The sequence below is a fragment of the Mitosporidium daphniae genome (assembly GCF_000760515.2).
Source record: "Mitosporidium daphniae strain UGP3 chromosome Unknown contig-109, whole genome shotgun sequence".
In the NCBI taxonomy this organism is placed as follows: Eukaryota; Fungi; Microsporidia; genus Mitosporidium; species Mitosporidium daphniae.
In genome coordinates, this window is record NW_013546723.1 from 1 (window position 1) to 15,999 (window position 15,999).

A 15,999-nucleotide genomic window follows, 5' to 3' on the forward strand; every position below is an offset into this window, starting at 1 on the left:
GATCTGCTATCTTGGCGTTGGAGTGATCCTTCAAAAGAGCACCTGCATCAAACAATGCTGTCGTGCTAGTTTCCAAAATGAAGGCCACCAAAGCATCAACTTGGGCATTCTTGTTGTCAAGAAGCCCCAGATTTTGGCGTTGAGAGACATAGCTTCGAATTTCAGGGTAATTTTTTGTGTAGCAAGGTCGAGGAGCAAAAGCAAACGAATTGTGGATTCGTCTCTCGATCACATAAGACTGGCTCACATCAATATCAACATTTGGGATCACTTCAAAGTTCATCCAATTGTATAAGGTGCCGCTGTATGCAAGGACCTGACTGCAAGACAAAATAAATTCAATGGCAGATGATACGATCTGATCAGGCGATGTATTGATACCTTCGATTACTACATTCCTCAAAAAGAGTTTGAGAGTGTCGTCATTTTCATAGATTTTTTCCCTTAAAAGCCTGAAGAGCTTCAAAACAGATGACTTGGTTTCCCTCTTGATTTGTTTTAGCGTTTCATAATCGTAATAGAGCTCCAGAATCGAATGCATATTATCTTCGTTGAAGAACAAAGGAGGCTCGCTCAGATCTTTCATCTCGTTTTCAAGGTAAAACTTGAGCGAAATGGCAATGATGAACAGCTGGTTTCCAAAGCTGCTGCCCTCCCTTGGTGTGTTTGCCATCGAATATGGGATGGGATATGGAAACGGAGATTCCATGGATGCTCCATACCCCACATTTCGGACCCTTTCCCAGCAATTGACAAAAAGGTGATCAACTATCAACGCGCGAGTTTCCTGGCTGGTATTTTCCAAAATAGGGTCAAGTTCTTGATGCAATATCTTTTTGAAAAGCTCGACAGCAGACAGCGTAAGAGGCTCTTTGATTTCAAAGATGGTGATCGGGTTTCCGGTTTGCGATTTGAATACCTTTTTGTGTCTCAAAAATAGGAAACACTGAATGAGCACATCAATGACTTTCCAGTCCTTTTCATCGGGCTCGTTGGTGTCAAAGTTGTACAGAACGGAAGCATCCATGATTTCGTCTGCTTCGTCAAGCACAAATATCGAGTAATGTTCAATGAAGTGCAAGATCCTCAAAATCCAAACAAGAGATCTCTTTGACGTCTGCGTGTTTTGCAAAAGCAGTTCCTTCCTAGCATTCAGCAGGCATTGAATGCTGTTCATCGAAGACACGAACACATCGCCGCGATCATGGGCCATTGTAAGCCGATAGTAGAGATAGCGCAGATACTGTTCGCTGTATCCATAGGGCGATCGTTCTGATTTGAATTCGAAAACGCTTTTGCCGAAAAAGTCAAAAAGCCATTGCTGCAGCTGCAAAATATTCTGATTGAGGATTGAATTTGGAAAAATGAAAATCGGCAATTTCCTCAAAATTGACGTTGCCACGATTGCGGCAACCGGACCGAAGCGCGTGGTTTTTCCGCCAGCCATGCCCTGTTGCACAACATACGACCCTCCGTGCATCATCTTGTCTAAAATTGTCGACATAATGGTCCTCTGTTCTTCATACAACGGATATTTTGTGAAAAACTCGATGAGAATGAAAACCTTGTCCTGCACAGTAACAGGTAATGGTTGACTAACCAAAGACCTCCTCTTCTGAGTGGAAGCTTCCTTTTCCTCGAGCCAGGCCTGGCAAAAAGTATTTTTTTGCAAAAAGGAAGACTTGCAATAAAAGAATGTGATGAAATGGGACAACAAAAGATCAAGCAGCTCTGGGACCTTTTCAGCACTAACTGTGAAAAAGGCCCCGAGTTCCTCAACCGACCCGCATAGCAGCATTWGGGCAAGAAGCCTGGGGTCTTTTAAGGCACCCAGGGGAAGCCCATAAAGAGGCTCATCAGTGGAAACTATTGATTTCAATTTCTGTTCAATTGAGGCAGCATCACTAAAGAATGTAAAGCTTGCATTTGCCTTGAAAAGATCAGACGAAAGGGCATTCCTTTGCACGGTTATGTTTAGGAGATTTCCATAGTCGGCAGGAGGAGATGGGAGTACTGCAGTGATTCTGATCAATCTCTTATAAGGGATAAATGACTTGAATTCCACAGATTGTTCATAAATGTCCAACACTTCGTAAGGAAATGTGTTTTTTTTAAATTTAGCAAAAAAAGTTGCGAGTTTTTCCTTATCAGGGAGCCTGTTGAAAACCATGAAAATGACGTGAAATAAGCAGACAATTTTGTAATCGTCCTTATCTTTCTTTATTTCAAGATAAAATCGTATAGAATTGAGATAATGAGAATTCAATCTGCTCGTAAAATCAGTCAAGTCTTTGCATGATCCGGCTAAGTCGTATAGAAAAAAAAAGATACCGCTTGGGAAGCGAAAATATTGAAATTTACTCCAGTGCGTCAGCTTTAATTTGGAAAAACTATTGCGAGAAAGCTTATAGTCAGCATCTTCGATAGCTTTTTTAAGGTCAGTGATATTTGGCTGTATTTTTGACGACTCTGCATCACTAGAACCAATTTCCAACCTGTTAGAATATGCCCAAAGATATTTATCTTCACCGATGTTAGGAAGGAAAGAGAAAAGGAGCCTTTTGTACTTGAATGGGATAATGGAAATCAAATTTGCAATGTCGGTAATCTTTTTGACCCTATTCTCTTCATTTAAGAGACGTTTGAAAAAGATGCCATGTTCATCAAGAAGATGATTTGCCCAGCCTTCTATCACAACATACTCAAGATCACGGTATTTGATTTCGAGGATATTTTGCAAAATGACCAATTCGATCTCAGTGAGTTCGAACGAAATGCTCGTGTACAAGGAAACGTATTGCATAGCCCTGTCATAGTATCTTAAAAAGACAAGCCAATAGACGATGGAAAGGACGACCTCTCGATGATAACCTTCGATGTTGAACTTGAGATCTTTACACGTGGCCTTGAGAAAAGTAAACTTGTACGACTTTCCAAGTGGTGACATAGGTACCGGGATAACAGTGTAAAAAAACGTTTCAGCGGACACAAATAGAAAAGGCAAGTTTGACGAGGCGAAGAAATTTTCCTCGATCTCAGCAGGAGGGTGCATCTTCAATTTCTCACCCTTGATAACAGCAAAATACTGATCACTTCCCTCTTTTATGGCGTAAAATTCCTTTGCTGGGCCATTGTAGCTGTCAAACAAATAAAAGGATTGAGCCTCACTTTCTAGCGTAAAAATGTACGAGTCCAATGCAAAGTTAAAAAGTACCCCACGGGTCAAAAGCGCATCAAGCAACGATTGCGATGCCGAAGAGAAAGAGCAAAACGAATTTATGCGAAAAGAACAGGGAAGTGGGCTCGATAGCTCCTGTATGAATTTGGACGAGTTTTTCAAAAGTAAACTATTTCGGCCAGAAACCTCCCCATACTCGAATCCGTCTGAATCAAAAAGGTACACTTTGTCGATCCACCTATTAGAGTGGGTTTTGAATGCAATGATATCATCGTCGGATCCTACCATTTTGCTGTTGAATGCAACTTCGCGACGCAGTTCAGGCTGGAAAAGTTTGAACTCGTCAGAAACAAGCTTGGCTTCTATTTCACCATTTCTCAATAAAAAAGCATCGCTTGCATTTAGAAATAAAGGCATATCGTTATATTTGATGGTGGAGAATATTGACCCATCAGATTGACGCCGATGTAGCATAGCTTCTACTTTATAATCGCGTTTCTGTTTTACGTCCATCATTTTCCATAAACGGTGGTTAGGGAACGGAAGTCCCGAAAGCTGTATCCATTCTTCATTGACCAGAAAATTTCCATTCACCAAATTTTGGATTCCTTTTGCTGTTTCTGCTGCGCATCTTGATTTAGAGGATGAAAATTTCCAATGGTCATAATACATCCTAAGCACATATTGAATTTCTTCATCCAAAAAGAACGAGCTTATGAGCTCAAAATTCGATATCACCGACAAATAAAAGTTATGGCTATTGGAGAGGTTAGAAAGCTTTTCCCCAAGTATCAGCGCATTAAGCTTGAGAAAGGCGAAAATCGGCTGATATTCGCCCACGAAAACATGCTCAAGATCACCAATGTCGAGGTCGGTTTTTTGGATCAACATCAAGCGATTGAGGATTATTTGGTAATTTGCCAAAAGCTTAAACAGTTCCGTGTTATCGCCATTTATAAAAACTTCTGCGAGTATTTTCTCCTTCCGACACAAAAAATATCGGATAACTGGAGGTAGAGCCTTTTCAGAGTCATCCTCAGCATATGTTGATGGTTTTAGGATGTATGTGTAAAGAATTCCAAGTCCAGCTTCAGATAAAATGAAAGCATCATCTTCTTGCAGGTAAGTCAAGAAATAAAAAATAGACGAAAATTTGTCATTCAAATTCATCAAGTCCAGCGGTCTTTTTTCTTTCCAAAATAGCGATGAGATTTCTTTAGCATTACTGTAACCAGTTTTTTTAACCTCAAAATGACTTTGAGTATCAATTGAACTGTAAAAGCAAAATGAACTGGATGCAGATACAACATATGAATAGAGATGATCGTGTGATAGCTCGTGAAGCATGTGCAAAAGATTGTAATAATATGTATCAAGTAAGCAGGCTTTTGGGAGCACACCTTGGCTAGGTTTTTTAACGTTAAGAGGGTTCAAAATTACTGTCAAAATATATGCCATCCTTTTATAATGATCTGGATCATAACCATGATAATCGTCTTTCTCGTAATTAATCCGATACAAAGCGAAAAATTGTCTCATTTCGTCTAAATTCGGAAGGTCTTGGCTGCCTTTAAACAATATGGAGACCAATTTAGAGCCAAGTTCTTGATCCTCCGGAAGAAACTGAAAAATCTTCCTATCTGTTGGTAACTTCCTTTCTAGAAGATCGATTTGGTTATAATATGAAAAAGAGGGCGATAGCTTTTCAAAAATCGAATCATTAAGAAGCCTAAACTTATTTTCATCGCCATTCAGAGATGCCTTTAAATGCCGGGTGTATATTCGCTTGTAAATTTTGAAAATTTCAACTAAAATGAGACTCTTTTGGTAAATAAAGTTGCGACAATCCTCATATTCTAATAAACGCAGTACTTTAGCAAAAAATTCGTAAAGAAACCACATTTTATTGACATCGAGTGAATCAAATTTGTCTACCATTTTCACGATCCGAAACGTCACAGAATCCAGATACGAAATCAGAGGAATCTTTTCGCCCATAAAGCATGGCTGATAAGCGATTTCGTTGGCCAAAAAACGCAAAATTGAGTTTGAAAATTCGGTGAAATTCCCGCCATCATAAGTACCATCTTCATACTCGAAATTGGGAAGCTCGCAGTAAAACATGTCTCTAGTGGATAACTTTTCGTGATAACCAAGCGAAAAAGGCTTCCAATCTGGTTCGGAAAAAGAGGCTCTTATACCTCTATTATCTGCTATGTGTGTAGGAACTGCGTCGAAAATATTTTTCTTCCTTGCTATTTGGAATTGATCATAAGATACTTTCAGATCGTCAAAAAAGAGATGTTCTTTTGTCCCAAACACGCCATTTCCAATTTCAACCAGATATCTGAACATTGTATCAACAAGATCAACATTCCATCTCAAAAAATGAAACTTTCCTATCTCGTTCAAGGCGCTGGTATAAGATGCCAATTTTTCATGGTTAAAAGATCGAATTTTTTCGCGTCTTTCTTTCGATAGAAATGGAATTAAAGCCAAAAACCCTGTGACACGTTCATTTAAATAGCATTGTAATAAAAATATCGGCCCCGTCAAAAACTTGAAAGGAAACATGTTGGCTATTTGATAGATGAATCTGTAAAACGGAAGTAATATCGCTGGGAAAGCAAAAAAAAGGGCATGCTTGGAGAGATATTTTTCTGAAACAAGATCTGAAAATCGTCCAGATACAAAATCCTTCAGAGCGCTTGAAGACGCAACTGCAAAAATCTTTTTATACTCACTCTCACCGAGCTTAAATGTAAAATATGCATGATACGATGAAAAAGAACATGTTCCCGTTCTTTGTGGATCAATAAATACGTCATACGTTTCATTGGAGCGATCAAAATTGCCTAAAAGTCTAGGATAGAAATTCTTGATAACTTTTTCATACGAGCCAAAGTGCATTGCAGCCTCAACCCAGGCTTCATTGACAAGAAGTGGAGGACCTTCATATATGACCACTGGTGAATATTTTTCTTTTGGACCAACATGATATCCTGGATGATGCTCTAAGCCATTCCCACTGTTGTAAACAAGGACCTTCCATAAATGCTCATGTTTGCGATCAGGAGAGGTGACCTTGAAAATTTCACACAACATTGCATGCCCTGTAAATCCACAGTAGAAAACTACAGACTTTGTCTCATCTCCAAAGACTTTTAGGTCAGCACTTGATGGCAAGATTTCCAACTTGTTTACTTTTTCATAAATATTAGATGGATTGAATTCGGAGACCTGTATAATTGTGCCGATAATCTTATCGTAGACCATTGAACTAATGCCGTATTTTCCGTTCAATAAATTTGTCTTGGAATGCGAAAATATGGTATGAATGGCTTCGTTTGCATCTACTGCAGTTTGTCCCTCAAATACCTTCGGGGTAAAATCGTCTCCTATGAACTGGCAAAGATCTTCAATCTTCAAATTTTCGCTCAGCACGGTATGAACAAGTAATCCAATGCATATGAATGCAAACCTCATAATTCTTGTCATTGTGTTTATGTACATCAAAAGCTCGGTGTTGTAAATGCATCTTTTTAATTAAAGTCCGATTAAAATGAAGGCTATTGGTGCTTGATGCACGCCGCAGATTACAGGCCAATTCGGCATTTAAACATTCCCGAATTTGCTTCCATTTTACAAGTTTTAAATTTTCATATGACAATTAAATGGTCTATAGTTTGATTCTTACGCTTACCACGCATTGATCACGAGATTCACAAAATTCGACATCGCGTATCGGGCATTTTCCAGTATTTTGGACGATTTAATTTGTCCTTGCACACTTTTAACCCACTTTTAACCCACTTTCAACTGCAATTCATCCAGTCGAGCTAACTTACGGATGTGCACTTTTAATGCCCCATCCTGTGGTTGGTATTTTTAGTTTATAGCACACATCGCCAACTTTGGCTCGCCCTTAAGTACTTCTGATTTGGATCGGATTATTAACCCAATCAGATCTATTGAATTGCGCTTAATAAGCCCCTGAACGGTCTAGCTAGCGGTCGTTGACAGCTCTTCGCACGGAACAAGTATCTAATCCCGATAATTACATTTTTATCGTGAGATAAAGCATAATCATAAGCCAAACGCAGGCTCGCTCCAATTATAAGATAAACAGCCAACTAAAAGGTGGCCCCTTAACCCGATTTAGCCTTCTGTAATTTTCTGATTAGTAACAGTCAACATTCGGATTTTTTATCTTTTGGCCAAATATTTAATTTATTCGGGAATTTGTTTACAAGACTGTAAAAAATAACGAAAAGAAAATTTAAGGCTGCACTGCTCTATTTGTAATCAGCTGATTAAAACCTCTCAGGATTACTTTTGTGCCGTCAATTCTAATAAGCAACACGACTCGAAAATAGCTTAGCTTAGCTTAGGATAGGCTAGGCTAGGCTAGGTTGTGCCAAGACACTGCTACTTGAAAAAACTATGATTGGAGTTTACTTCCAACTCGAATTTACCCGTTCCGATTGTTAGGGTTAGAGTTACAGAAAAAACAGTAGCATCTCTATGATTCGAAGAAAATACGAGGAAAGGGAGACATCTACATTGGTACCACTTTGTGCATCATGAACTTTTGAAAGTTGGGTTTAACCCCAACTCTGGAATATTTTTAAATCACCAGCAAGCCGTGTCTCTGAATGTAAGGTTAGTACTAGAATGTTTCTGACTACTCGCTGCACGTTAAGAGAACTTTCCACTTAGATTTTAAATAGCTACAACCCTAAATTTTTCGTGTAAATTTAATAAGCAATTTTGGGTTAGTTCACACTAAAATGAAGACACGTCACCTGATAACTCGTTAGATTTTTTAATGAATCCTAACCGCTTAAAATATCTGTTTGTTCTTGTCTTTTTGAGTTCCTTAACTTCCGCCTCTTTAACTTGGTACTTTCGCACTTTTCGGTTTTTTTTAAAATTAGGTGGGCCATATATTCTTGCCATTGCACTTGCTTTCCATAATATTCCAATTATCCCCTCAGGGCCAAAACATGATCAAAATCTTTGGATGTCTCAGGGTGAATACCTGAAATATTCATCTTCAGCTTCTATGAATGCAAATGCTTATTATAACAAATCCCTAACGCCCACCCCTGATCTGAATATAAAAACTTTCAAAAATGGAAGGTTTACAGAAAAAACCTTGGGTCTACGGTCTAGCAACAATAGCATCGAGTCAAACAAGGATAATTCGAACCGTTCAAACATTGCATCTCCAACTAAACACGTAGAATTTAATACTTTAACTCGCAATATCGCAAAGATGCCCTCAAAAAAAATTGATGATTCAGGGTTCTCTTCAGAAGAGCTTGATTATTTAAAGTTATCACAAAATATGAACTCAAATATACTTATATCTTTTTTTATCCACAAATTTTCCCTTGAGGCAGGGCGTTCTTTTGCTGTTTCTTTCTTTTATTTAGGTGGAACGCTTGGATCGATTTTTACGAGATTTGATCCGAAATACACCACCGAAAAGTATCTAAATGTCAGTTGTATACTCTTATTTTTTGGAGCAATTTTGTCCTATATTTCTAGCAATTGGATCATCTTGGCTATCGGGCGTTTTCTTCTTGGAATGGCTAGTGGGATTGCCGGCATAATGGTTCCTATTTTTTATGGCGATTTACTGATGGTTGAACATTCCGAAAGCGAGTATCTGTCGTTAGCAGCTTTTTTTGGAATGATTTATCCGCTAATGGCCCCAGGAGAAATACTTTTTGGTGCTCTCATCAAACAGTATTTACTGGATAACGATTATTTGACCTGGAGAGGTTTTAATTTTGTAACTGGAGTATTAGCAATAATAGCGTTTATTCTTCTAAACTTTAATTCTTCTGAGAAAGATCCAGCTGTTAAAAACCAAAAGGCTCCTGATGCAAAAAGTTGCATCCAAAAAATGCCTAAACAGACAATGGACAATTTTTTGAGAACATATTTTCAGGAAGAAAGTAAGTTCTTTACAATTTTCCTCTGCCTCAATATTTTTCAACAGTTCTCTTTCATTAACGGATACTTTTCTTATGCAAAAGAGATATTTGGCCACCAGCCGAATATTTATATTCTTTTGGGGGTTGCAAATTTCGTTGGAACTCTTTTCAATTTTGCAATTAAAAATCTAAAAGACCCGAACGATACATCCGATCATTGTCTTGCGCATATAGCCAATACTTGGGCTATGAAGTATATCGGTCTAATTAGTGGAACTGGATGCACATTTTTTTCCTTCTTAATGTTCATTGGTTTCTCGAAAAATCTGGAGGTCCTAAAATTTCCTCCAGCATTGGCTTTCGTCGTTTTTTTGCATTTGGAGTTGAATCTATCCCTTTGATGATTAATCCAGAAATCACAGCTCAAGACTTTCACCAAAATTATTGTTTATTTAGATCCATAGTGAATTGGTCCTGTGGTTTCTTAATTACCTATACCGCAAATATGATTTTTTCCACTTTAAAGGAGGGTTCACTTCTCTTTTTTGGAGTCTTTTCCCTTGGTTTTACGCTAATTATGGCATTATCTGTTCCAGAATTAGACAAAAAATCCGATCATTTCTCCTATTAATCTTATTTCGCTAGAAAAATTTAAACGAGATCTTGAGGCGAGTCATAGACTTTTAAATCTTTAATAAAATAGAGATTTTTCGAATCTACAAATTAGAAATGACCCGCTGGAATTATAAAATATTTTTGAAATGCATGCTGATCGCCCGGAGCAGGTGGGATCATAGGCAAGTTGGTTGAAAATTTAGGGTTTAATAAATTGGATATTGAAATTATTTGATGTCGTCGCACACAATTGATGGCCGCACCTATAGTCTCAACGGTCAAATCGGGCGGGGCTCCTCGTCAAAGGTCCATTTAACCCCTCCAATTGCTAGATAACGTGAAATTTTCCCTTAATATCTTACCACCTACTGACTTGCCACTTAGATATCCTCCTCTAGTGGAATCCTATGCGAAACAGAAGCTACAGCATATCTCTTCTCAATTTCAGCGAGAATTTGCTTTATGAATCTACATGGGTTTCCTCATCGAGATATTGAGCTTTCAAAAATACTCGTGACAGCAGACCTCGTTGACGCTGTAGGCTTCCCCTTCCTATTGCGACATAAAAACTGGCCGATTTAAAGCTTTCAAGTGCCGACTTCTATCCAATGAAGTGCGGAACGCCAGCATATTTAACCCGTGTAGGAATATGGTGTTGGGTGGGACCGCTCGCTATTCATAGTCCATTGATGTGTCGTCATTTGGCAAAGTTGCATATATATTGATGAGTGGAAATTTTCTGTCTCCAAGATTCTTTTTAGCGATTTTGCTGGACAGATTTTAGAAAGTGCTATCTCGTTGTTGTGAGTATGGAGATGCATGCTTGAATTGATGCCATCTTTTGCTTTTAAAAACATGCTGTGAATTGAAATTAATTTTCCGGCCAATATACACAAACTGTGAGTCCAACAAAAAATTTATTAAAATGTCCCATTTGCGAATTAAAACATTGCTGTTTTGATTAGAAAGCTCAACAAAGGCTTTTTGATGCTCTCAGGCGTCTTGCTCACGCTAAACCTTGATCGCCTTGCAAGTTTTGCCATCATCGGAAACCAAAGGCAAATTAAACTGATCTAGATTGAAGGGCTTTTTTGGGTCCTTTGAACGCACTCTGGGGTACAATTTCCCTTCAGAAATCGTGGCTTTTATAGCAACGTTTGTGAAATCGTATTTGGTGCTACCTTTAAACTGCGATTGTATACGTCTCAATAGCCTCAAGGAAGATGTCTTTTCGAATTTCCGTGCAAAATAGATCCATTGCTGCAAGATCGGCTCATGAGCTGCGATAAAACCAAAAATCAAATCTCTATCAGCCTTTGTAAAGCTATCCAGAAGATCCATAAAACCAACGGCACCGCCAGAGTATGCCAGATAGTGCAGCATGTCTTCCAAGTCAAATTCGTCCAGATCATAGATGTTAATCAGTGCAGGCGAGAAGAAAAAGTGAGAGGGATTTTTGAGCTTTTCAGCGATATCGTTCATTGTGGCGAATAGCTTTTCTCCACGAAAGATGTCAACAAATGCCGGGTATTTCGTGTATGTATCGTTTAAACTGAAGCTTCCAGCAACTGTTGTTGCAAAGTCATCTGTAAATCCAACCTTTAAATTATCAAGTACAGCATCAGATATTCCAAAAGGTGAAGGGTTTGCAGCGACTAAATTTGGATCTTGCACGTTTTCATGAACCTCTTCTTGCTCTTGAATAGATTTTTGCTCTTGGGTGGATTGTACAACAGTCTCGCTATCCCATACAAGATTTTTGGTAATCGATGCAATGGATGGCATTTTAAAGGAAGGGGGGAAAAATTTCCCTCCCTCGCTAGCTTGAAAGAATTTAAAAATGTCACGCTTTGCGATTCTCTCAGAAAAAAGATCTATTTAAGCTGCTCAATAGATTTTGATCGTTCAGGTTGAGAATCCTGTCCCAGCTAGGAATTCGATCGTCTGCACAGGAATAGGCGGGACATCACAAGCTCTTCAAAACCATGGGAAATAATTCGTGCCAGCGGAGAAGAGCTCTTTCTTTATGATCTCTCTTGAGCTGATTCAGGTGGGCACAAGTAAAAACCTTTTGCAATTCAGCAGTGCGTGCTATCAGACTTTACAGCGCTCAAAAAAAATTGCTTTTCAATCATAGTTTTTCCTGTCTCTCTGGCTCAACATTGAACTGATAGCTTTTTCATACTGGAGCATTGAATAAACAAACATCTTAATCTGGTGGCGTGGATATTTTTTAGGCTGAGTGTACTGATTAACAGTCGAAATTCCATTCAGCAGCTTTCGGGCTCTTAAGAGCGCTTGGTAAAAACTTTTAGTGTACACAAGGGTCGAGAAAGTAACCACGCAAACTGCAAATGGATTGTTGACATCGACATTGGTTCCAAAGCAATGGGCCTGGTCAAGATACAGCAAAATCTTGTCGTTTTTCAAACCATACTTGGTTTTAAGAAACAAAAATTGGCCCTCTACAGGCAAATCCCACCCGATTCTGCCAGTTTCCGTTTGATAAACAATCACATTTTCTTTTTCATCGTAATAGACGACGCAATTGTATTTCTTTGAATCCAGGATTTCGTGTGCTACCATGGATTTGGAATGAGTCTTCAAAAGAGCACCGACATCAAACAATTGTGTAGTTCTGGTTTCCAAAATGAAGGCCATCAAAGAATCAAATTGGGCATCTTTTTTGCTACGAAGCCTCAGATTTTGACTTCAAGATAAAATAAATTCAGTGGGAGATGATACAAGCCGATCAGAAGACGTTTTGATGTTTTCCATCACTACATGCTTCAAAAAAACCTTGAGATTGTCTTCATGTTCATATATCTTTTCGTTTAAATGGTTGAAATATTTGAAAAGGAATGGGTTGATTTTTTCTTGATTTTTCTAGTTCCTCATAATCATAATAGAGCTCCAGGGTAGAATACATATTTTCGTTTTTGAAGAATAAAGGTGGCTCATTGAGATCTTTCATTTCGTTTTCAAGGTTAAACTTTATCGAAATGGCAATGGCAAATAACTGGTTTCCAAGACTTCTGCCTTATCTTGGTGTATTTTTCATCGAATATGGAATGGAATATGAAAATAGAGATTCCATGGATGCTCCACATCCCAAATTTCAGATCTTTTCGCAGCAATCGACAAAAGGACAATCGGCGATCAACGCGCGAGTTTTCTTGCTGCTATTTTTCAAAATATTCTCGAGCTTCTTGTTCAATATCTTTTTGAAGGACTCCGTATAAGATCGCGTAAGAGGCTCCTTGATCTCAAAAATCGTAATATTTTCTCCAGTTTGCGTTTTGAATACCTTGTTGTCTCTCAAAGACAGCAAACAGTCAATAAGCACATCAATGACCTTCGAGTCTTTTTCTGCAACGACAGTTCGTTTCTGGCATCAAGCAGCCATTTCTTTGATCTTGAGGAATGCGAGCACATTGGATTGATGTCAAAAGAACGGGGGGCAGAGATCGATGAATTTCTACAAAATTTGATGAAAGCGTGGCGAGTTTCCTGCATTTCCGGTAAATTTCCTAAATTGCATATAATTCGGGTGATTGTGTATAAATTTGTGAATTGCCTTTAAATTGGATGTCACTAAATATTCGAGTTCTCATCTTTTAGTTTGTTCACCAATTAATTGCATGTTTGCAGTAAATTTAATTTGTGTTGATGTTCTGCAGCTCATGTAATAAGCACCCAAAACTTGAACTAATTAGCCAAATAACTGGCCTTTTCATATAATTTACTGCTCCCTTTTCAGCTGTTCCAAATTGACCCATATTGCGGTTTTTGGGCCGTTTGGAGCGCTGCGCATGTTTTTCTTGCGTTTCTTGGACATTTCCTGTTGTTCCATATCATTTCTGACCGTTTTCGAGACAATAAAATTTTCGACATTTTTTGACATTTTAAGCATGGCATGGTTGGAGAGCAATGGATCAAATTATTTGATATTGGCTAATGATTACATGTTTTGGACACCGCTTTTTTTGCCTTTAGACCCACCTGGGCAACTTCATTTTCCGCCTTCGCCGCAAAAATCCAGGAAAACCATCACTACACCCCCTTTGGACCATCTGCTGAACTCGTGTTAATATGATCTTTTTAAAAACCTTGTTGCCTAGTTTCCCTCAAATACGTATTTGTCTAACCTGTGAATCCAATCCAATTCAATCCAATTTAATTCCGCCTGCACTCTGATTCGCCCATCTGTCCTAGTTGCAGCTTTCACCCCATAAGTTCGTTTATTAGAAAATAAAGCATAGTAAAACCTAACACTAACACTAAGCCTAACCTCTTTTTCATCGGCACCTGAAGTTACAAAAGTTCTTGACGAAGCTGGGGATTTTCTTCATTGGCATCTGAAGCGACAAAAGTTTTTCTTGGTGGAGCTTTCCAAATTAGTATAGTTTTCAGTGCTTGATCTTTCAGAACTTTTTTAGCTTCCAGATCTTCGATATACTGCAGAGGTTCCAAAGCTTCCTGAATTATTTCAGCTTTCAGGCCTTTTGGAGCCAGATATTTCTCACTTTTCAGATCTTCCAGACAGTTCAGAGCTCCCTGATAACTTCTATGAACTATTGGTCCTTCTGTATCGGGTTCGTGAATTATCATATCTTTCAGAGCATCATGAGCTTTCTGAATTACTATAGTTTTCAGAGCTTTCAGAGCTTGCAGGGGTTTTTCATCTTCCAGAACTTTTAGAGCTTCCAGTGCTTTTAGAACGTCCAGAGCCTTCAGAGCTTTCAGACCTTTCAGAGCTTCTTTAGCTTTACGATTTTCCAGAGTTTGAGGCTTTTCATCTTTTTTAGCTTTAGGGTATTCTTTAACTTTTAGAGCTTCCAGAGCTTTTAGAGCTTCCAGAGCTTTTAGAGCTTTCAGAGCTTTTTCATCTTTTAGAGCTTTCTCATATTTTTTAGCTTCTAGAGCTTCTAGAGCTTCCAGAGCCTTTTCATCTTTTAGAGCTTTCTCATATTTTTTAGCTTCCAGAGCTTCCAGAGCAAAATGAGCTTTCTGAGGTTTCTGAATTAGTAGAGCTTCCAAAGCACCGTGAGCTTTTTGAAATAGTATGGCTTTCAGAGCTTTCAGAGCTTTCAGATTTTTCAGATCTTGCATACCTTCCAGAGCATCCAGAACACACAAAGTTTCCTGAATTAGTAGAGCTTTCTCAGCTTTCTCAGCTTTCTCAATTAGTAGAGCTTCTAGAGCACGATGAGCCTTCTGAGCTAGTAGAGCTTTCTTAGCTTTCATAATTAGTAGAGCTTCTAGAGCATCATGAGCCTTCCGAGCTAGTAGAAAGTCATGAACTTTATGAATTAATAGAGCTCCCAGATCTGCCAGAGCTCCCAGAGCTTCAAGAACTTTCAGAGCTTCTTTAGCTTCTAACCCGTTCTGAAATATTATAACTCTCAGAGCTTCGAAGGGTGTTTGATCTTTCAGAGCTGTTAAAAGTTCATGGACTTGCTGAACTTTGCGAGATTTAAAATGTCGTATTAGGGTTATAGCACCGTAAGCTTTCTCGATCAGCATAACTCCCTGATCTTCCTGATCTTCCTGAGCTTCCAGAGCTTGCAAAGCTTCTCGAAATTCCAAATATTCCTGATCTTCCTGATCTTCCAGAGCTTCCTGATCTTCGTGAGCTAACCAATCCGATAGAACTAGTTGAACTTTATGAGGTTTCTGAATTAGTATAGCTTCCAGAGCATCACGAGCTTTCTGAATTAGGGTAGCTTTCAGAGCTTCCAGGGGTTTTTGATCATCTTTCAGGGCTTCTAGAGCTTTCTGAATTAGGATAGCTTTCAGAGCTTCTAAGGGTTTTTCGTTTTCCTGGGCTTCCAGAGCTTCTTTAGTTTTTTTATTTTCTAGAGCTTGAGCTTTTTGAGCTTCTTCATCAGATAGAACTGATTGAGTTTCCTGAACTTCCTGAACTGGCGATACAACCAACCAATCTGATAGAGCTGATGGAGCTTCTTCATCAGAAATAACTGATTGGGTTTCCTGAGCTTCCTGAACTGGCGGTACAACCAACGAATCCGATAGAGCTGATGGAGCTGAAGTGACAAATGTTATTTTTGATTGAGTTTTTGGATCCTCTCTTTGATCAAAAGCTGATGAATCCTCATTAGAAAGATCTTCGAAATCGGATCCCAATTCACTGTCTTTATGATCAGAAGTTTCTAAAGATGTATCAGATTTATCTTTTAAAGGCTTTTTTGATTTTTCTGGAAGCTTCGGTTGTATCTCATTTACTAGAGATCCGAAAAC

At 38.6% G+C, this 15,999-nt stretch overlaps 5 protein-coding genes across 5 annotated transcripts; 1 reads left to right on the forward strand and 4 right to left on the reverse strand.

Moving 5' to 3' along the window:
* DI09_109p10 (uncharacterized protein) lies at window positions 1–6,676 on the reverse strand (the record flags this gene model as incomplete). Its single annotated transcript, XM_013384134.1, has 1 exon — window positions 1–6,676. A coding segment is annotated over one exon (6,676 nt), but the record flags the coding sequence as incomplete, so codon positions are not given.
* A 1,330-nt stretch (window positions 6,677–8,006) lies between these two features.
* On the forward strand, window positions 8,007–9,524 carry DI09_109p20 (glucose transporter 1; the record flags this gene model as incomplete). Its single annotated transcript, XM_013384135.1, has 1 exon — window positions 8,007–9,524. The coding sequence occupies one exon, from the start codon at window positions 8,007–8,009 to the stop codon at window positions 9,522–9,524; it is 1,518 nt and encodes a 505-aa protein (XP_013239589.1).
* Window positions 9,525–10,749: 1,225 nt separating this feature from the next.
* Window positions 10,750–11,523, reverse strand: DI09_109p30 (uncharacterized protein; the record flags this gene model as incomplete). The annotated part of the gene is made up of 1 exon (XM_013384136.1): window positions 10,750–11,523. One exon carries the CDS (start codon window positions 11,521–11,523, stop codon window positions 10,750–10,752), a length of 774 nt encoding a protein of 257 aa, XP_013239590.1.
* A 342-nt stretch (window positions 11,524–11,865) lies between these two features.
* DI09_109p40 (uncharacterized protein) lies at window positions 11,866–12,399 on the reverse strand (the record flags this gene model as incomplete). The annotated part of the gene is made up of 1 exon (XM_013384137.1): window positions 11,866–12,399. One exon carries the CDS (start codon window positions 12,397–12,399, stop codon window positions 11,866–11,868), a length of 534 nt encoding a protein of 177 aa, XP_013239591.1.
* A 1,456-nt stretch (window positions 12,400–13,855) lies between these two features.
* DI09_109p50 (uncharacterized protein) lies at window positions 13,856–15,975 on the reverse strand (the record flags this gene model as incomplete). Its single annotated transcript, XM_013384138.1, has 2 exons — window positions 13,856–14,006; window positions 14,057–15,975. Coding segments are annotated over 2 exons (2,070 nt in total), but the record flags the coding sequence as incomplete, so codon positions are not given.
* Between the last annotated feature and the right edge of the window lie 24 nt (window positions 15,976–15,999).